Source organism: Lepus europaeus, chromosome 3 (genome assembly GCF_033115175.1).
Source record: "Lepus europaeus isolate LE1 chromosome 3, mLepTim1.pri, whole genome shotgun sequence".
NCBI classification, from domain to species: Eukaryota; Metazoa; Chordata; class Mammalia; order Lagomorpha; family Leporidae; genus Lepus; species Lepus europaeus.
This window is the reverse complement of record NC_084829.1, coordinates 41,490,496-41,511,743: the sequence shown is the minus strand read 5'-3', so window position 1 is coordinate 41,511,743 and position 21,248 is coordinate 41,490,496. Positions and strand designations below refer to the sequence as shown.

Sequence of the window (21,248 nt, the reverse complement as noted above, 5' to 3'; positions counted from 1 at the left end):
ACACCGGCATCCCACGTGGATGTTGGTTCGAGTCCTGGTTGCTTCACTTAATCCAGCTCGCTGCTAGTGGCCTTGGAAAGCAGTGGAAGATGGCCCAAGTGCTTGGGCCCTGCCACCCATGAGGGAGACCCAGAAGAAGCTCCTGGCTCCTGGCTTTGACCTGACCCAGCCCTGGCTGTTGTAGCCATCTGGGCAATGAATCAGTAGATGGAAGATCTCTCTCTCTCTCTCTCTCTCTCTCTCTCTCTCTCTCTCTCTCTCCCTCTCTCTCTCTCTCTCTGCCTCTCCCTCTCTGTAACTCTGACTTTCAAATAAATAAGTAAATCTTTAAAATACATAAATAGCTGCGTGACCTCTGACCTTCAGAAGAAGAGGGAAAAAGCGAGGCTTAATGACCTGGAATGAGTCTGCAGCCACAGGTGACTTCTAAGGCTCAGAATCCCGCCTCCCCACCCCTGCCATCACCTCGGGCGGGGCTTTGGTCCCCAGAAGAGAAGCCGTCCGCCCTGGCCTCTCGTCCCACCAGCGGCTCAGGGCGCTCATGAAGTAAAGGCGGAGTCCAGGACATCTCGGTTTGCTGGCACTCTGCAGCTGATCTCTCTGGCACTTGCCCTTTTCCTGGGCCAGACCAGGTAGACCAGCTGACTACAGAAGCATCCAGGGACCCAGCCCGGCCTTGGGCCCTCGTCGCTCTGGAAGCCATCACCTGGTTTCCCCTTCGTGGGCAGCCGCTCCAGCACTCCCGGGCAGGGGCGATGAACACCAGGAGAGGGCAGGATGCTGTCAAAGGATCTGCTCAGTTGGGAAAGAGGAACCCAGCTAAACCTGGGACCGCGCTGGGAAGGCGAGGTGGGGGTTTCAGGAGGGGCTTGAAGCAGAGCCGCAGACTTGCTGAGTGTGTGCGTGCCTGCCTTTTCTCTCTGCACCTGGAAGTGGCCACAGAGGCAGAGGCTGCGTGACCAGAGTGAGGCCACAAAGGCTCCCTTATTGCAGGGCCCACAGCTGTGCGCACAGAGCCACCGGAACCCTGTCTGATCTCAGCACCTCGCTTCATTGTCTCAAACGAGGGCAGGGGTGGCTAGGGTGGGGGGCAAGATCCTGCCAGCTGGGCTCTGCGGGCTGCCCCAGGAGCTCCCCTGGGTCCCCTGTCTCCCTGCTCAGAGTCTGCCCACCCCTCCTCTTCCGCTGCCTCCCGTGCCCCCTCGTCTTCTGGTATCCAGTCTCTCCTGTCTCCAACAGACTGAGAGGAGGAGGATTTTCCTGTTTACTGCTTGGGCTGTAAAAGGGAAGGGGCCTGCAGGTGGGAGATGGGGTTGGGGGGGCGCCTTCCACTCCAGTGCAGCCGAGGCCAGCTCCATCCTAGACTCCCCAGGAGCAAAGCACCTTTACCACATACAATTCACTTAGCTGGAGGAAGACGGATACCAGGGAACCCCAAGAGTTTGTGGAAAATGCGTATCATGAGAAAACTGTACATGGACTTCACAGAGGTTTTTTTTCACCCAAATACACTTGCCTTTAAAAATTATCTCTTTAGAAATGTAGGAAGACACAGAGAGAGAGACAGAGAGAGAGAGATACAGAGAGAGAGAGAGCGCTCATCTGCTGGTTCATTCCTCAAATGTCTGCAATGATGGGGGCTGGGCCAGGCTTATCTTTTAATTCCATCTCCCATGAACTTTCTGAAGGCCTGCCAATCGGCTTGATTTCCCCCAACACCTGTGAAACAAACAGCCTGGGTGCTCAGGCACGGTACCCTCTCCCGGAGCCTAGTTCCTCCCTGTCCTGGTGCTCAGACCGGACCGTAGTCTCTGCAGAAGCACTCCAGCCAGAAGCTGGCAGCCCAGAGGTGGCCACACAGGGGCAGGGTTTGCCCTCTGGGCCGGAGGGGCTGGGACCGGCCGGGTCGCCACAGTGCTTCTCAGACTGCTGGCCTTGGGCCCCCTGTGTCACATTGCTCTAGAGCGTAAAACGAGAGCCCGGGCCCCAGGGCCCCTCCAGATCCGCTGAATCAGGGGCACAGCCCTCTTCTTGTTGCTCTGCCTCATTTCTGTGATCCCTCCCAGACACCAGCCATTTACATCTGTATCCTGGAGCAACAAACTGCACGCCTTACAGTGCGCATGCTTAATTTAACTCTAGATTCGCGGCATTGAAGTCCAAATATCAAAACTGCTTGAAATGTTATATCCAATCCTGAAGCTGCCTTCCTCTTTGAGGGCTCCTTCAGGCCACCCAACCCACCCCCCAAACAGCTGTGGTCTCCAAGATCAGGCAACGCCTCCGCCCAGTGACTCACCTCTGTGGCCAGCCTCAGGCATCCCTTGTTGGTTTCCCCAGTCTCTGCCCACACCTTCAGCAGACACTCTTGAGTTCGGCGAGCCACCTGCTTCTGGCTGGGACCTTGGTTCATCCAAGAGTGCTCTGTGGTTCATTATATACTCCTTCGGGTTGGACCCTCTCTGGCTTTGAATCCCAGCTCTGAATCTGCTACGGCTTGAACAGGATTTGGCCCCTGAACCCATGCAGATGTTTAAACCCTCAACTCACACTTTGATGGTTCTTAGTGGGTGGGAACTTACGGCAGTTACGTATGGTGTTGAGCAGGTGGGCCATGTGGGAGGTCCTTAGGGCTGTGCGGGTAATTCTTGGGAGAGAGCTGGTTGTAAAAGCTTGATTTGGGCCCAGTTGCTCTCTCAGCTTCTTAGCTTACCTGTGATAGTTTCTCTGCACACACTCTACCATTGTACCATCTGTCAGCCTCACCAGACAGCCAAGCCAAAGGGGCTTCCCGATCTTGGTCTGTGAGTCTCCAGAACCATGGGGCAAAATGCACCTCCTTCCTTCCTACGGAGCTTGTCTTTGGTGCTGCATTGCAGTCATGAAAAGCTGACCAGTACAGCGTCCCTGCACTGATGGTCTGGTCTCCCAGGTCTTTTAGTCCTCCTTGCCTCTGTGGACATCATCCCTCCTCACCGTTACCCGCCTTGATTCTTGATGCCAACGACAGATCCAACTCTGGCAATCCTAAGCAGCAAAGGAACTGTAAAAGGAGGTCAGGGACGCTCAGAGTCGGTGAGGCTGCAGGTCTAGTGTGGGGAATGAGAACTCAAGAGGGAATGGGCAGCCGGGGACGGTCTGGCAGTGCCACCATTGATGCCGCTGCCCTGGATGTGGGAAGCCACCAATCACCTGCTACCACGCTGTGCCTCAGATCGTCTCCAACTGGCCCTGCATCTTAGATCATGTCCTAGGATCTGAACCTCGGCAGAGTCATGCTTTTGGCCAAGCTGAGGACAGATCACGTGCCTGCCCCAGAGCTGCCAGGGAGAAGGGTGGGAGGAGTCTCTGTCTCCACGCTCAGGGAAACAACTTTGCATTCTCGGGAGAGCCACACACAGGAGCACGTCCCCTGTGGAAAAGGTGCTTGGTGTGTGAGAACCAAGACACGACAGACATCCCTTGCACAGTCTCCCAACCCTGACAGGATTCAAGGAGACAACCTAAGAGAAGCACCTGGCACACAGTAGGACTGCAAGCCATGGGAGTCACTCCCTTTTATACCCCATAGGGGGTGATCTCCATGCTGATGCCTGGACTGGACACCTTGGGGAAGTCTGCACCTGGAACACAGGCAGAGCACCTGAGGCAGGTGTCACAAAGAGTTTTGGCCGGGCTGGTGCTATGGTGTAACAGGCAAAGCTGCTGCCTGCAGAGCCGACACCCCATATGGGCACCGGTTCAGTCCCTGCCGCTCCTCTTCTGATCCGGCTTCTTGCTGAAGCACCTGGGAAAGCAGAGGAAGATGGCCCAAGCCTTTGGGTCCTTGCACACACATGGGAGGCCCAGATGAAGCTCCTGGCTCCTGGCTTTGATCTAGCCCATCTCTGGCCTTTGCAGCCATTTGGGGAGTGAACCAGTGGATGGAGGATCTCTCTCTCTCTCTTTCTCTCTATAACCCTGCCTTTCATAAATCTTTAAAAAAAAAAAAAAAAAGCTTTGCCAGGTCTGGTCTATTTGGATCACTTGCCTCAGATCACTTGGGGTACATACTAAAATGCAGATTCCTGGGCCCCTCCCTAACCTGACCAATCAGAACTTCTGGGAGTAGAGCCCAGGTGTGTGTATGTGCAGCTAGTGTCCTGAGTGATTACAGTATAGAGTGAGATTAAAGGGGCTGGGTCACCAGGGAGAATGGAGCTGGGCTTTGGGCAGGGGTGGGAGGGTGGGGGTGAGCAGCTGTGGCTGCATGGCGCTGTTTCAGGTAGGGCTGGTGGCAGGAGGGGCTGTGGGAGGGGCTGGTGGCAAGGGTGTCGTGGTGACCCGAGAACGCGAGTGGAGTGGCAGGACTTGCAGCGGAGGGGAAAGGGAGCTGCTGAGTGTTTCCCAACAGGACTGCGACCTCACGAGAGGAAGTAGCAACAGGAAGGCAGCCGTCACAAGGGCCGTGGTCACTCCTTTCTTCATCTTGCGGCTTCTCCTGAGCTGTTCTGTCTTGGCACAGCTCCCGCAGGGTTCCCCAATTGCGGGCAGGGCCAGGCCTCTAGGGGAAGGCGGTGACGGCCCCTATGGACGTCATCCTTCGGCAAGGGAGGAGCCTCTGGGCCAGCCGACAGCCAGCGGATCCAGGGAGAGGGATGGGATGGAGGGGCCGGGGGTCTGGGGGCGGCGGCTGCTGCTGCTTCTGCTGCTCCTGCTGCTCTGTGTCCCAGGTAAGGAGAGGCAGGGAGGAGGCTGGGGAGAGGGGCGGAGACAGCTGGAGGGAGGCTTCTCTCCTTTCTCCAGGATGGACTGGACCGGGTTCAGGGTATGTGTTGGAGACAGGTAAGGGGAAAGGAAGGTGGGGAATGGGTACCGGTGGCACTGGTCCCCCGATGTAGCAGGGAGTGGCTGATGACACCGAAACTGGAGTTTTTTCTAGTCTAGTGCGTCTTGCAGTTGAGAAAATCACATGGAGTCAACCAAGCAGCCCCCGGCCCTGTGCTGCCGTCCGGACAGGTGCGATGAAGTGTAAGGCCAAGTCCGTCCTTAGAGGACTCTTCCGTCGTGGGCAGAGGAAGAGGGAAACAGCAAGAAAGGGATGAGGAGCCCCAGGGAGAGAAATCTGCAGGCGAAGTCACTTGGCAGGGCACAGAGGAGCGGTGTGGAAGAGCAAGTCAGGTGCAGATCTGTCTCTGCCACTCCCCGCACAGGGGACCCTCATCTCTGAGCCTCACGTTCCTCTTTTGCAAACAGTGCCGATTCCTAAGTGTTCGTTTGTAAGTAGGTCCCACTTCAGAGGAGTGCCCCAGGAATTCGGCAGCTCATTGATGGAAAGCTCTTGGTTAATGTCTAGGACACAGTGAGTGCTTAATAAAAGTGAGGGCGGGCGATGGTGAAGATGATGTGAGCAGGTGCAGGTGATCCCCAGTGTCCTGGGTCACCAGGGACAAGTCATTATTGCCGGTTGGAGAGGTTCAAGGGACTTCCCTCTGGGGCCTAATGGGATGCGTATGGGTGGAGAGGAGCAGGAAGAGTTGTCACTTTGGGGACCCCAGGAACTCCTGTAAAAGGCTGGGTGCCAGAGAGCAAGGGGCGTGACTGAGCAGCTGTAAGTAGAATAGAAAATGGTGATGCTCTTTTTATACTTTTTAAAAAACATTTATTCATTTATTTGGAAGGGAGAGAGAGAGAGAGAGAGAGAGAGAGAGATCTTCCATCTTCGCACTTCAATCCACAAGTGGCTGCAATGACTGGGCCTGGGTTGGCCCAAAGCCAGGAGCCAAAATCTTCCTCCAGGTCTCCCACATGGGTGCAGGGACCCAAGCACTTGGGCCATCTTCTGCTGCTTTCCCAGGCCACAGCAGAGAGCTGGATAGGAAGTGGAGCAGCTGGGACTCGAAACGGCCTCTCCTATGGGATGCCAGTGTCACAGGCAGTGGCTTAACCCACTGCACCACAACATTGGCTTTGCTTGTGCTCTTTTGTACATTTTCATTATGATAATTTTCCAAAGCACAAAACGTAGAAAGAACAGTCACCATAAACTCCTGGCCTAGAATCAAACACTCAACCATGAGTGACATTTGGCTTCATTTTTTCCCATGCACGTGGACACACACACACACACACGTGCAAACACACACCTGTGCACACTCACACAGACTCACACTGGCTGAACCATTGCAAAGTAGTTGTAGAATCCTCAGTTCCTCCTGAATGCCCAGTGGAGCCCCTTCTCCACCCTCTGTGATCTCGCGTCCGGTGTGGTCTGCGCCTGGGGTTGAGGGTGGCAGAAGGAAAGACGTTGACTCAGCCAGGGGCTTTCACCCTTCATTCTAGGATCCCAAGCTACAGGTGGGGAGCAGGAGGAGGAGCAGAAGTGTCTAGTGGAAGGAGACAACCTGACTGTGAGCTGCCCTTACAACATCATGCAATACGCCACCAGCCTGAAGGCCTGGCAGCGGGTGGGCAGCCGGGGCTCCCTGGAGACCCTGGTGCGCACGGAGACTAGGAAAGAGGATCACAACCGGGCCCAGGCTGGGAGGTACCTGCTGGAGGATTACCCCACCCACGCCATCCTCAGGGTCACCATGGCAGATCTCCGGAGGCAGGACGTGGGGCTGTACCAGTGCGTGATCTACCTCTCCTCGCAACAAGTGGTTGTCCTGTATCATCGGATTCGCCTGGTACAGTGCCAAGGTGAGCACTGGTGAGACCCCTGCCAGGGGCCGGTGTCCTCATGGGCTGGGACTTCCCCTGGCTGAAGGGGCTGCCTTGGGGAGGCGAGGCCGAGAGGTGGGGAAAGTTCTAGACCCACAGTCAGGGCACCTGGGCCTTCTGCTGTCTGGCTCCTCCCTGGATGCTTGTTCTCTCATGTGTAACACGAGTTGATGCCCCAAATCATCTCACTCGGAGGCAGAGGAGTGGCTGGAGGAGCTGGTCACTCGGGACCTGTTGAGTGCCTAGTGGAGATGGGCTTGTGTCTCTTCTGGCTGCTCTCTCCCCTGCACGTGGGAAGACCCCAGAGATTCAGCAGGTGAGCGGAGCAGCTGGGATCACACAGAGACCCATCTGTTCTGATTGTCCCAGGTGCAGCTGTGTGAAATGGGCTCAGCTGGGCAGGTGGAAAGCGGTCTCCTTTCCCCAGGGATTTGCGATGTAGTAGGCCAGGGATGGACATTGGAGAGCACAGTGAAGGCCTTGTGTTGACCTCAAGGAGCTTCCCATCGGTGCGGGCACTGGCAGTTCCCCCTCCTCCTGCTAAAAAGCTGGCTGCCCACACAGGGAGACGTGCTGGGAGCATGGAGCCCCGCACTTGTGCCCCAAGCCGCACAGTAACCTTCCCACCTGGGACTGGTGAGTTTGAGGGGCTCCCATGGCCATGACCACGACTGTGGGGCACTTCTGTGAACCTGGACATGTTGTAAGCAGGATACGTGAGTCTCAGGACAGGGCTAGGTAATGGAATCAAACCATTCCCAATACCAGCAGTGCCCAGTAAGCAGTGGGCTGGGACCGGTCATTTATGCTGTCAGTTCCATCACCCTTGGCTCCATGGCCCTCGGCTCAGGAATGCCAGGTGAATTTGGTCTCGGTGCCTGTACACTGTGGAAGTACTAAAATGTAGCCCTCCACAGAGGCAAGGTTGAACATTCGGGAAGCCCAAGGTTCTGGGTGCTAGATGCTAGATGCTTCTCTATCCTGAAAATATTTGGTGACCTTGGGCAAGTACCTAATCCTTTCCCAGGCCCCAGTCACTCCTGTCAGTTGGGCTGCCCATGGGAACATTCGATGGCTCCAGCATTTTGAGATCCTCTGTGTTAATTGGGTTTAGAAAAATCAAGGACCTTGATCTTCCGCTTGGCACACTTGACCCACATTGGGCACCAGTCGATGGCTTAGGTCCACTCGCACTGATCCATCATTCCCTTTCCATGCAGATCTTTAACTTGAGTCTTAATGAGGACACCAAGAGAAATAATTGAGAATGACTGAGCCACGCTATTTTAAGTAAGAACCGTATCAAGCTCAACCCTGGATAAACTTAACTTCATCAAACCACAAATAACATGCAGTGGTGTTTGACAGCTTGCATCCCTCCTTCCTGTCCAGTAGTTGAGAAGAGCTTGGGCTAAAGTGGCCAGGGCAGTGGCGTCAAGTACAGGTTGTTCCTGCCTGGGGATGTACTGGTTTCACTAGAGAAACAAGAATCTGATCTTTGCTAAAGAGCACGCGTGGAGATCACTGAGACCAGCGGACGGCTGGGGACTGTCTCCGGAGTTAGGTTAAGATAGAAAAGGCTTCTTTCTGGGCTGGACCGAGGACATTGCTGCCTGGACTATGGGGCCCCTTTGTTCTCCTTCCCTCCTCCAGGTAGGGGAGACCACGACAGTACTGACTACAGAAAGACACCTACATAACGCAATGACATTTGGAGTGGATGCTGTCCACCCAACTCCACGGTCGGCAGTGTAGGAAGGGATTTTGGGGAGAGGAAGTGGGCTGCAGAGAGCAGGAAGAGGGAGGTGCTGAGCCTGATGGACAAGCTCCGTGATGTACAGAGACAGACAGGGGGTGTGGTGTGGGCATGGAGAGTGGGCCAGCTTGACTGTGGTGCACTGAGAGCTGAGAAACTAGGTCAGGTTCACTGGGCGGGGCCCTGGAGGAGGCTCTGAGGCTGATACCAGCAAGATGTCATGGACGCACAGAGGCATGGGGGTCAGGAGACCGTGACCCTGGGGCTGGCTTTGCTGCTGTCCATTGTGTGACCTTGGCATTTCCTGTCTACTCTGTTCCTAGGGAGGTTGAACTGGATGGTGTTGAACACTCCTGTCCTTGACCTACAACTGTAAACCTTTCTTCCCCAAACACAGTATGGTGTCATGGCTGTGAAGTTGGGAGAGGACATCCCAGGCTGAAGAAGAAAAGTGGTTCTGAAAGCCCTGGTGGTCCCTCTGCAGCCTAGATTAGGTCAGCTGGGTTGTCAACAGCCTGGTGAGCTCAGGGTGCAGGTCCCGTCTTGGTGAAGCGCTGTTGGACACCATAAAGACCCCTACGACCTTTGCTGTCTTCCAGAACACAGGGCTTCCTAAACACCACCAACCCTAAAATGTCTTCTGGGTTTGCCATACGTTGGCCCTGAATGAAGGTCGCTGCTCAGAGGCCAGAACAGAGCAGAGGAGCTCTTTGGGGTCAGCCTGGGCTCTAGGGTTGCACCTCAGTTGTGACCCCAGAGAACTGGCTGGACCCCTTGGAGGACTGTCCACTGAGCCCGAGCTGGCAGAATGAACTTTGCTTCTAGCTCCATCCCAAAGCTCCCAGCCAAGCTCCGGATGTTTCGGCATCAAGGCAGCAGAATTCCCAGCCAGCGGCCCCAGAGGAAAGGTGCTAAGGTCCCACAGGGCTTGTAGGTCTCTGGTGAGGAAGCACCGGGCCCAGGAAATGTGGACCAGGCACCAATGGGATCTGAGCGATGAGCTGAGGAAGGGGACTGTGGGAAGTCTTGCCCTGAGGCATGGCTCCAAGTGCCAAAGGGGCACAGAGGCAGCCAGAGCTGAGGACGCTCCCTGGAGTGAGAGACACAGAAGGTGGCGGGAGTTAGGAAGTGTAGACGAGGGGGTGCGTGGTGGGCTGTGGTGGGGAATTGAGGGCAGGTGTTGGGGACGCCGCTGTGTGTCCCCCGCCACTGCGGGGAGGGGGAGATGGAGATGTTCAAAGCAGGGGAAAGGTCAAGGTCTTATCTTCAGCCCGGTGAGGCCACCCTCCCAGCTGGGAGGCAGGACACAGGTGGGCCTCAGAGCAGGGTATTCAGCAGAGACCCCTGCGTGGATTCAGGAATGTCAGACTCACAGAGCCCACTGTTGCCTTTGCCCTTGCAGGCCTGTGGATGCCGGCCACTGTTCTGGCGTGTGGCTTCATCCTGAACAAGAGTCTGGTGTTCGCAGTCCTATTGGTCTTCCTCTGCAGAGGTGAGGAGGCTGGGTGCAGGCGTGCGGTGGAAACGAGGCAGGGGACAGAGGCACTGGCTGCAGATGCCAGTGGAGAGGGACCGTCCCCAGGGGTCCGCAGAATCAGGCCTGCCTTCTCTGCACACTATTGTCAGCAGGTCTTTGGAGAGCAGGCAGGGCCAGCCCCTGGGACAGTACCGGGCTGGGGCTGGGATGCTGGGAGCGGTGTGAACTGGCCGGGCTGGGTTCAGGATGGGGAGACCCGGGCTGGGGAGGGGCAGGTGAAGGTTGTGCTGCTCCGGAACCCAGGGGGCAGCAAGGGAGAGGGCAAACTGGATCCGGGGCTGGCACGGACGGTCACTTCCATCTCACTCTGCAGGCCGGGCAGCCTCCTGAACTGGCCCCCACACCTGGTGATCCTGGAAATCACACCCTCTCCCCGCCAGGAGCCAGGGCCCTTCCTTGCTCACAACGACGCCTTCCATGCTCTATTCCTTGGGAAATAAAAACCTCCCTAAACTCCTGTGCTGGGCTCTCTGCCCAGCCCCTCAGGAGGAATGAGGCCCCTGGGTCGGCATCAGAGACCAGGGCCACTGTCCTGGGCACTCCGCAGAGCGACTGGGACTCCCCAGGGATGATTCAAAGGACCTCATGCCCGGTCTCCTGCTGCTCCCAGACTCGCTCTGCTGGGGGTTCTGCGGCCTTTGGGTGAAGTCCACACCAAGGTCCATCATTCTCTTGGTAATTAAAAAAATAAACTTATTCTTATAGTAGTTTCAGCTTTTAAAAATGTTTCTTTATTTTCATCTACTTGAAAACCAGGACAATGCACACAACACACAGGACAATGCACGCACACAACACATAGTAAAATCTGCCATCTACTAGTTCACTCCCCAGATGCCCATAAAAGCAAGGGCTGGACCAGGCTGAAACCAGGAGCCCAGAACGCCATCTGGGTCTCCGACATGGGTGGCAGGAGCCCAAGCATTTGAACCATCCTCTGCTGCCTCCCAGGCGCCTTAGCAGGGAGCCGGCTGAGAAGCAGAGCAAGCCAGGACTCTAACTGACACTGGAATGTGCACATCACAAGTGGTGACTTGTGCCACAATGCCCACCCCAGCAGTTTTGGCTTTGCAGCAAAATTGAGCAGAAAGTATAGAGAGTGCCTGTACCTCTCCTGCCCCACACAGGTTCAGCAGCCGTCACCAGCAGGGGTTATTTGTCCCCATGCATGAACGTCCATCAGTATTGCCCAGAGCCCATAATCTTCAGGAGAGTTCACTCTTGGTGCTGCGTTAGCTGCCGTTGCTGTGATTAAATACCCGCGAGGAAGATTTATTTCAACTCGTGGTTTTGGAGGCTCGCCATCTAAGGTCAGGTGTCCCTAACGGGCTGGCATCTGATGAGGGTGGTCACGGCAGATAGTGTGCAGAAGGACGACCACGTGGCCGGCCAGGAGGCAGAGGGAGGCAGGGAACGTGTTTGTCCGTGAGGTCTCTCTTTGTGAAGTACTGTGACCCGATCATGGGAATCGAACCAAAGCCGACGGAACCGCTCGGTCTCTAGACACTGGAATTGGGTTAAGCCTCCACACTCAGTGCCATTGACATACAGTTTTGGGGTTTAAATATTTGCATGAGCTGGGGAGGCCAACCCTGTTCGGATCACACAGTGTTGTACGGGCTATGGTTGCTGACAAACGGGTGATGGCTGTGTCCACGCACGGTGAGCAGACCCCTGATGATGAGCCTCACTGTAGTAATTAGAGTGGGGAAGAGGGCACCGTTGATTAAGTCTTCCTCCCCCAAGCTTCTGGATTCCAGCCCCTCGGAGGGACAGGGCACAGATCGGCTTTTCTGTCTTTCCGTTGCCATTTGCACCCTCCAGCTGCAGCGTTGTGGGTCTGCAGGCGTGGCAAAAGGGGGAGGAAGAGGTGGGAGGAGCATGGAAGGTCTTTTGACAGGCAAGGTTCCATTTGACAGGCAGTGCCCAGCCCCGCCTCCGCCTGCCACCTGCAGTCCCCTCGGTGCCTCAGCTCTATCTGTCTCCTGGCTGAGTGCCTCTGACTCCGCCCACGGTCTCCGAGCACCTGACAGCAGACTCCTAGTCTCCTTCCACTGAAGTCCCCGCCACCTCCAGGCAGCCTTATCGGACAGCATCTGTGACAACCGGGACAACTGCTGCCCAAATGCATGCTCCAATTTCAGGGCTCCGAGAAGCCTCCACTGACTGCACTCACCCGTCAACTCCCGGAGTCCCGGTGGGCCCCGTGCAGCCACCGCCCCTTCACTGCCCCTCCCGCACAGCAGAGGCTTCTGCGGTCTCTGCCCACGGAAGTCCCGGACACGGCCAGCCATGTCATTCCCAAACTGCAGGGGACACTGGACAAGCACTCCACGTTGTGACCTGGAAGCCCCTCCGCCGAGGCTGGAGGAGAGCCCTCCCTCGTCTCTCCCCGCAGGGTCACGGTGCATGAACGGGGGTCTCCAAAGGTGTGCATCCAATCCTCACACTCGTCCCCACTTCCCACCCTGCTATGGATGAGGGATCAAGGCAGCCAAAAGACCCCCAACACCTGCTTGTATGTGCTACCCACTGTCTTCCCACCTCACTCTGCAAAACGGCATCCGCTTTCCTGGGGCTTGAATCAGTTGAGGTTCAATTGCAGGAAGCAAAATCCAAGTGGAAAGGGATTTTTAGAAACAGAGTCATGGTAAATGGTTCACAGAAGAAAATCCCACGTAGCTTCTGGAAATGACTCTCACAGCCACACCACAGGATGGGGCTATGAGGGTACTCAGAGAGTTCCTGGAAAATGCAACAAGTGATTTTGGTGCAAAAATGTTGGCAATCGGGGCTGGCGTTCCGGTGCAGTGTGTTAAGCTGCCACCTGCAATGCTGGCATCCTACATCGGAGAACTTGTTCAAGTCCTGGCTGCTCCGCTCCCGCCCCAGCTCTCTGCCGTGTCTCAGCCATGGTCTCTACCAGCGGAACAGGTGTCTTTCGTCCCTCTCAGCACAGCTCCGAGTTTAACTCTCATACAGATGCCCTTGACCTGTGGAGCCTCAGCTGTATCTGGGAGCCTAGCGGCCAGGGAGTGTGAGAAGTGATTTCACAGATGTTTAGATGTGGAAGGGAGGCAGAATGAAAATTCAGGGTCAGTCCACAGCATCGACTCAAACAGTCCCAGCCAAGACTGAGATGGACACAGCTCAGAGCGTGAAGTTTTGTTGTTTCTTGTACTGTCGATGAAAGACAAATATACTTAGGTGAAAAACAAGCCTTCATTCTTTTTTTTTTGCTGTGCCAAGTAAACCCTAGTACCTGTCAGAAACATTTTGATACTAAGTTCCCAATTACCAAAAGTAGTACACTGAATACTACGACATTGAACCGTAGAGAGATAGAGGCAGAGGATAAATTCCCAGTTTTTCCTGTTTCTGAATTTGTGATACTTTGCTTGGAAACCAAGGTGTTGAGGAGGAGGACCTGGGCCATCCTCCACTGCACCCCTGGGCCACAGCAGAGAGGAAACTCCCATTTACCATCAATTCTCCTCCATCTGTCCCTGGGAAGTTGAATAGAACTCTGGCGAGAACCCGAGGAAGTGAGAGTCCTGGAGCCCTCAGGGTGGAGTTGGCAGCTCTCAGCCTCCTGAGGATCATCTGGGGCTTCTGTGTGAAATAATACGTGCAGATGCCACACCCAGCATGCCAGTCCCAGATATGCAAGGTCCCTGGCTCCTGTGTCCTGCTCGGGAAGCACCGGCCTGCTCCAAGACCACCTGCTCTGTCCCCTTCGGACAGCTACACCGCTTTCGCCTTTCACAGACAGCTCTGCTGTGTTCTTGCGTGAACTTTGTGCACGGTGTCAGAGAGGTAAAAGCCTGCAGTGTGGTGGGGCCGGGGCGCACAGCCCATCACCGCCATTTGCTGGAGCGACTGTCCTTTCCCCACTGAGTCAAATGGGCACGTGGGTGGCAGTCGAGTGACGGTGCGTGGGCTGGGGGGACACTTCTCAGCCCTCAACTTTGTCCCATCTGTCAGTCTGGTGTTAACGCTGTTGACAAAAATCACTGGCACCTATTCTTTTGGACTAAGATCCTGCAATCCAGCAAACTAGAAACCCAGATGGAGTTCTTCATGCTGAAGTTTCACATGAGCAAAGTGAAACAAAGCTGCTACTGACCTTCAGAGAGAGAGAGAGAGAGAGAGAGAGAGAGAGAGAGAATGTCAGGACAACCAAATTTCCCAAACAAGGCAGTTTCAATCGTCCTGACGATGAAGCTGTCTGTTTTAATCCTTACAAAAGAGTAACACGAAGTCACCTGATGTTGGCCAATTCTGCTGTTCTGTCTCCCTGTCACTGTCTCACAAGTAACAAAATGACCAATGAGTTCTTCGTCCTTGGCTTCTGCTCTCTCCAGCCCTTCTGTCTGGGAAGACGACCTCTGCTCACTGCAGCGCTTATGCTATTTCATGAGGATGAATTGTTACCCGGTTCTAAAACTGCAAATAAAAGCCCATCGAGATCTAAACCGAAGCGTTTGTAATTTTGTCTTTTGACAATGCTGGCTGGGTGTGTCTTGAGATAGAACACCCCGAAACCTGGGCCTGCTCACCTGGCACGCGGAACGCCCATCACTGACACCAGGATGGCGCAAGAAAGGAGGCGTTCACTGCAGAGCGCAGACCAGGAGCCGGCAGCTACAGCTTAATCCCTGGGATCCCCAAAGGGTGAGAGGGAAAGGTCCTTAGAGACGTGAATGTCTGGTGTGTGTCCTCGTCCCTGATTGGCCAGTGGTGCTCATGGCTTTCCTTTGATTGGTCAGCGATAACATGTCCTGTGGGGAACTTTGATGACAGCAAAGTGGGCTTCAGTCAGTCTGGGGTCTCAGTGCAGGTGGGAGTTGCCTTTTGCTCTGGGCCTGGAGTTCCTGGAAAAGAAACCCCTCGAGACAAGGTAGAGCATCAAGATGTCACCCATGCGAGAGATCATGGACCTCAGGGGTCCGTGATTAGGGGACCCGGTAGGGCTGACTGCACCCCTCCCCCAGTTTGGTAAGTTCATTAATAAGTGGTCGATTTGCAACCCTAAGAGCAGAGCCAGGACTCTTTAGGCTAAGGGGAGGGGCTTGGGAGACTGGGACCTGAATGTACCCAGCACCTGCATTCGAGGCTCTGGGTAGGGCTTGGGCTCATGCTCCAGATAAAGTCTTACAATTTTACATTTGTTTTCTGCTCTTGTGTGTGTGTGAGCGTTGTGTGTTGTTTGATAGTAAGGAGCTGAAGCCATCACTAGAGGGGATGGAAAAGTAAAATCCACAGTTTATATTACATGGAATCCCACATAGTAGCAAAAGTAAAAAAAAGGAAACAAAAATTTTGATTTATGTGTAGTGATAGAGTCACAGAAGTACAATAGCAGAGGAAAAGTTTTTAAAAGTCATAACTTTCAAATTAGATTGAATCATGACTCCTTACAGATAAAAACAAATGTGACAAAAATTTAACTCAGGCAGAAGTTATAACCAGTTAAAAAAAGTCACGAAGTATAAATTTGTATGGGATAAAGGAAAGTTGGAAGGAATCGCACGTGTAGGCAAACTCGTGTTTACTTCTTTCCCCTCACTCAGGGAAGGGAGACAGGATAAAATTTGCTTGACTACCGATTACCCACCCTGGATGGAGCTGTAAAATCGCTCTCAGAGATTCAGAGCCAGCTGACGCAGGAAGAATGTTCTAGATGAGGCAGGCGAGGAGGTAGTTAGCAGGGAGGAGCCGAGGTGGGCCTGCACCCCCCCGCAGCCCTGCCCGCGCTGCCCGAAGCCCACTTCTGAGTGCCGCCCAAATCACCGCCTCCCTGCGCTGCCGAAACCCCCACTGCACACACTTTTTTTCACAATGCACATTTTCTTTCTTTCTTTCTTTTTTTTTTTTTTAATTTTTGACAGGCAGAGTGGACAGTGTGAGAGAGACAGAGAGAAAGGTCTTCCTTTTGCCGTTGGTTCACCCTCCAATGGCCGCCGCGGTAGGCGCGCTGCGGCCGGCGCACCGCGCTGATCCGATGGCAGGAGCCAGGTGCTTCTCCTGGTCTCCCATGGGGTGCAGGGTCCAAGGACTTGGGCCATCCTCCACTGCACTCCCTGGCCACAGCAGAGAGCTGGCCTGGAAGAGGGGCAACCGGGACAGGATCGGTGCCCTGACCGGGACTAGAACCCGGTGTGCCGGCGCCGCAAGGCGGAGGATTAGCCTAGTGAGCCAAGGCGCCAGCCACATTTTCTTTCTTTTTAAAGATTTATTTATTTATTTGAAAGTCAGAGTTACACACAGAGAAAAGGAGAGACAGAGAGAGAGGTCTTCCATCTGCTGGTTCACTCCCCAGATGGCCGCAATGGCCGGAGCTGTGCTGATTGAAGCCAGGAGCCAGGAGCCTCCTCTGGGTCTCCCATGTGGGTGCAGGGGCCCAAGGACTTGGACCATCTTCTACTGCTTTTTCAGGCCACAGCAGAGAGCTGAACTGGAAGAGGAGCAGCCGGGACTAGAACCGGCGCCCATATGGGATGCCGGCACTGCAGGTGACGGCTTTACCCACTATGTCACAGTGCCGGCCCCCACAATGCACATTTTCCATGAACTTTGTGAAGACTCTTCATATGTATTTTCAAGGAGCTATGTAAAGGTAGTTGGATATATGGAAAGTGCAAGAAAGGACGTACCCTAATTATGAAGATGGCTACCTGGGAAAGGCTCCGAGTGGAGCTAGAGGCTGCAGATAAGAGACCTTAGCAACATCTCGAGACAAACGGATGGGAAAGTTTTTTCTCAGATGACTATGGGCCACAAAATAAGAACTATGTCAATTCTTTTGGGAGCATTTTTATTTATTTATTTGAAAGAGTTACAGAGAGAGGTAGAGAGAGAGAGAGAGAGAGAGAGAGAATGAGAATCTTCCACCTGCTGGCTGCAATGGCCAGAACTGAGCTGATCTGAAGCCAGGAGCCAGGAGCTTCTTCCAGGTCTCGCAAGTGGGTGCAGGGGCCCAGGAACTTGGGCCAGCCTCCGCTGCTTTCCCAGGCACATGAGCAGGGAGCTGGATCAGAAGTGGAGCAGCTGAGACTCAACTGGTGTGGGGGCACTTTTTAAAAAACAAAATGCAAAAGCCAGAACAGAGACAAAGCATGCTCACGTCCTTTGTTTGAGACTGGCCTTCTACCCCTGCAGGTAGGCATTCCTTTATAACATCAATGAGAGGACTGAGCTCCCCCAGGGGGGCACAGTGTGTCAGAGGCAGGATGAGTTCCACCCTTGGCCTTTTGATGCCAAACACAATGCTCTTTTTCCAGCAAGGTTAGGGAGGAGGAATGGTTGGCTGGGGGAGACTGGGTAGAGGGGACGGGCAAGGACCCTTGTCTATAAGTTGATGAGCTCAGTGGTGTGGACAGTCACAGCTGGTGAGGGCCAACCACACGGGCAAAGGAGGTAGGATGACCTGACAGCTTTCCTTCGAGCCCCAGGAAGACCAACTCCTGCCCCAGACAACCTGCCCTTGCTTCCAAAACCAGTCGTTCTGATTTCACAAGATTTTGAAACTCTCTGTTGTCGGGATGTGTTTTTTAAAATTCCAACAATATATTGCCTATAAAAGATATATTTACCAAAAAAAAAAGATTTTAAAGTATAAAAAAGAAAAATGTGTCTGACTTATAAACTGAAACAGACTGTTGTGAAGCCCATAATATTGAACAAAATGGAATTTCAGGTAAAATATTATGAGACAGAGATATAGAATACACACTGAAGAAAGTCACACTTGAAAAAGGCCACAGAGCCATTGTAAACATATGTGTGCCTAAATATTTGTTCACAAGCAACAAGAAGTAAATAATTCACAACTCTAGTTCGAAAGTCACATCCTGTTGAGTAACAAAGATCAATGAGACAAGAGTAGAAAAATCTAAGTTCTAATCAGATAACTAATAAATTCCAGATATTGTACCATTTATACAATATTTACAAATATATAAATTATGATATATATTTATAGGAGTACATTATAAGTTATATTTCAGAATAAATATTTTCAAGTATATAAAGTATTTGCCTATTTAAAAATGTTTTCAGCTACATAAGTGTATTTTAAATATATGATAAAATACCTTATTTATAAATATATAAGTGTTTATGTACACATGCATATATAAGATATTCTACATAGGTAAAAACAGATAATATGCAAGAGTACTTCAAAAAGTTCATGGAGATAGGGAATTAAAGTTATGAGCTTATTTTATTGCAAAAAATTTTCCTAAAGATTTATTTATTTATTTTGAAAAGCAGAGTTACAGACAGAGGGATATATAGAGATCTATCTGCTGGTTCACACCTCAAATGGCCACAATGGAAGGGGCTGGGCCAGGCCAAAGCCAGGAGCCAGAAGCTTCTTTTGGGTCTCCCACATGGGCACAGTAGCCCAAGTAGTTGGACCATCTTCCACTGATTTCCCAGGTGCATTAGCAGGGGGCTGGATCAGAAGTGGAGCAGCCAGGACCCACATGGGATGCTGGCATCATAGGCAGCAGGTTAACCCCTTATGGCACAAAGCTGGCCCCAAAATTTATTTATTTGAAAGGCAGAAGGACATGGAGAGAAAGAGAGAACGACACCTTCCATCCATAGATTCACTCCTCTAATGCCTGCAATGGCCAGGGTAGGCCAGTTCGAATCAGAAGACAGGAACTCTATTCCACATGAGTGGCAGGGGTCCAAGCACTTGAGCTATCTTGTGCTACCTTCCTAGGTACACAAGCAGGAGGCTGGATTGGAAGTGGAGCAGCTGGGATGACAACATGGGATGGAGGCATTGCAAGCAGCGGCTTAACCTGTTACACCACAATGCCACCCTGCAAAAGTATGTTTTGGTGCATTTTTTTAATATTCCATGGAAAATGTGCATTATGAACACACTGTGAGTGGATTCCAAACTTGATTTTGCACCAAAATAAACTCATATTTTAACTTTTTTTATTTTTAAAGGTTTGATTCATTTGTTTATTTGAAAGACAGAATGACAGAGAGAGGGAAAGACAGAGATGTGCCATCTGCTGGTTCACTCTGCAAATGACTGAAGATGGTCGGGATGGGGCCAGGCTAATGCCAGGGGCCAGGAACTCCATCCAGGTCTCCCAAGTGTGTGACAAGGGCCCAAGCACTTGGGCCATCCTCCACTCCCTTCCCAGGCACATCAGCAGAAAAGGTGGGACTTCAACTGGCACTCTGATATGGGAAGCTGGCGTTGTAAGAGGTGGCGTAACCTGTTGCACCACAATGTCAGCCCCCAGTCTAACACTTTTAATTTCATTTCCATGAGCTCTTTGAAGTCCTCTTGTTCTTTCCTTCAAATACTTGGAGAATATTTATAAAAGTGAACCTTGAATGAGGAAATCAAAGAAGCTTAAATTCTACAGAATTAATGTGATACACAGTGAGTTCTCCAAACGATGCAACAAAATTAAGAATGCTTGAGAGGCCAGGGCTGCGGCTCACTAGGCTAATCCTCTGCCTTGCGACGCTAGCACACTGAGTTCTAGTCCCGGTCGGGGCGCCGGATTCTGTCCCGGTCGCTCCTCTTCCAGTCCAGCTCTCTGCTGTGGCCCGGGAGTGCAGTGGAGGATGGCCCAAGTGCTTGGGCCCTGCACCTGCATGGGATACCAGGAGGAAGCACCTGGCTCCTGGCTTCTGATCAGCGTGGTGCGCCGGCTGTGGCAGCCATTGGGGGGTGAACCAACGGAAGGAAGACCTTTCTCTCTGTCTCTCTGTCTAACTCTGCCTGTCAAAAAAAAAAAAAAAAGAATGCCTAAGAAACCAAAGCTAAAATGGCCTGTTTTGAAATGAAATAACATTTTATATCAATTATTAATATATAACAATATGTTATAAATATTACATATCAAAATGTGTGAGGCATAGCTAATACTGAGAGTAGAAATTAATAGCTGTTGAAAAACTTGTAAGAGGTTAAAAATAAATAAGCCAGCGGTCAGCTCAGGAGATGCAAAGTGAGCACAGGAGCAAGCCCAGGGAAACAGAGGAAGCCAACAGTGTGAGGTGGAAACAGGTGGATTTCAAAATGAAAATCAAAGGAACTCTTTTTTTTTTTTTTTGACAGGCAGAGTGGACAGTGAGAGAGAGACAGAGAGAAAGGTCTTCCTTTTCCGTTGGTTCACCCTCCAATGGCTGCTGTGGACAGAGCACCGTGCTGATCCAAAGCCAGGAGCCAGGGGCTTCCTCCTGGTCTCCCATGCAGGTGCAGGGTCCAAGCGCTTGGGCCATCCTCCACTGCACTCCTGGGCCACAGCAGAGAGCTGGCCTGGAAGAGGGGCAACCAGGACAGAATCCAGCGCCCCAACCAGGTCTAGAACCTGGTGTGCCAGCGCTGCAGGTGGAGGATTAGCCTAGTGAGCTGCAGCGTCGGCCAAGGGAACTCTTAAGTGGCTCTTTGAGAAGTTTAATGAAAGAGACATAATTCTGTTGTGACCAAACAAGATAAAAGCAGATAAAAAGAATAACTCAAGGGGCTGGCGCTATGGCATAGTGAGTAAAGCTGCTGCCAGCAGTGCCAGCAGCGCATATGGACGCCAGTTCGAGTCCTGGCTGCTCCACTTCTGATCCAGCTCTCTGGTATAGCCTGGGAAAGCAATAGAAGATGGCCCAAGTCCTTGGGCCCTTGCACCTGCATGTGACACCCGGAAGAAGCTCCTGGCTCCTGAGTCCTGGCTTCGGATCGGCCCAGTTCCAGCCACTGAGGCCATTTGGAGAGTGAACCAGCAGATGGAAGGCCTCTTTCTCTCTCTCTCTCTCTGCCTCTGCCTCTCTGTAATGTAACTCTACCTTTCAAATAAATAAATAAATCTTAAAAAAAAAATCAAGAGCCTGGGGCTGTGGCATAGAGAGTAAAGCCACCGGCTACAGAGCTGGCATCCCATATGAGTTCCAATTTGAGTTCCGGCTGCTCCACCTCTGATAATGTACCAAGGAAAGCAGTGTAGGATGGCACAGGTGCTTGGGCCCCTGCACCCACATGGGAGACCCAGATGAAGCTCCTGGCTCTTGGCTTCCCTCTGACCAAGCCCTAGCCTTTGAGGCCATTGGGGAGTGAACCAGTGGATGGAAGATTTCTCCCTCTCTGTCCCTCTCTCTCTCTAATTCTGTAACTGTGCGTTTCAAATAAATTTTAAAAAATCTAAAAATTTGAGAGAAAGCCTCTTTAAAAAAGAGAACAAATTGAAGGAAAAAGAAGAAAAATGTGCAGTTTCT

The 21,248-nt window shown here is 52.6% G+C and overlaps 2 protein-coding genes across 2 annotated transcripts in view; both read left to right on the top strand.

Annotated features, from left to right (window-relative positions):
* The first annotated feature begins 4,642 nt into the window (after positions 1–4,642).
* LOC133756520 (triggering receptor expressed on myeloid cells 3-like) lies at positions 4,643–10,393 on the top strand. The gene is made up of 4 exons (XM_062187193.1): positions 4,643–4,712; positions 6,322–6,681; positions 9,861–9,950; positions 10,309–10,393. The coding sequence occupies exons 1-4, from the start codon at positions 4,643–4,645 to the stop codon at positions 10,323–10,325; spliced, it is 537 nt and encodes a 178-aa protein (XP_062043177.1). The 3' UTR covers positions 10,326–10,393.
* A 1,224-nt stretch (positions 10,394–11,617) lies between these two features.
* Positions 11,618–21,248, top strand: part of TREML2 (triggering receptor expressed on myeloid cells like 2) — a 31,730-nt gene continuing 22,099 nt past the window's right edge. Inside the window, 1 exon segment of the mRNA XM_062187192.1 lies at positions 11,618–11,657. Within this exon segment, the coding sequence (XP_062043176.1) occupies positions 11,618–11,657 (40 nt within the window).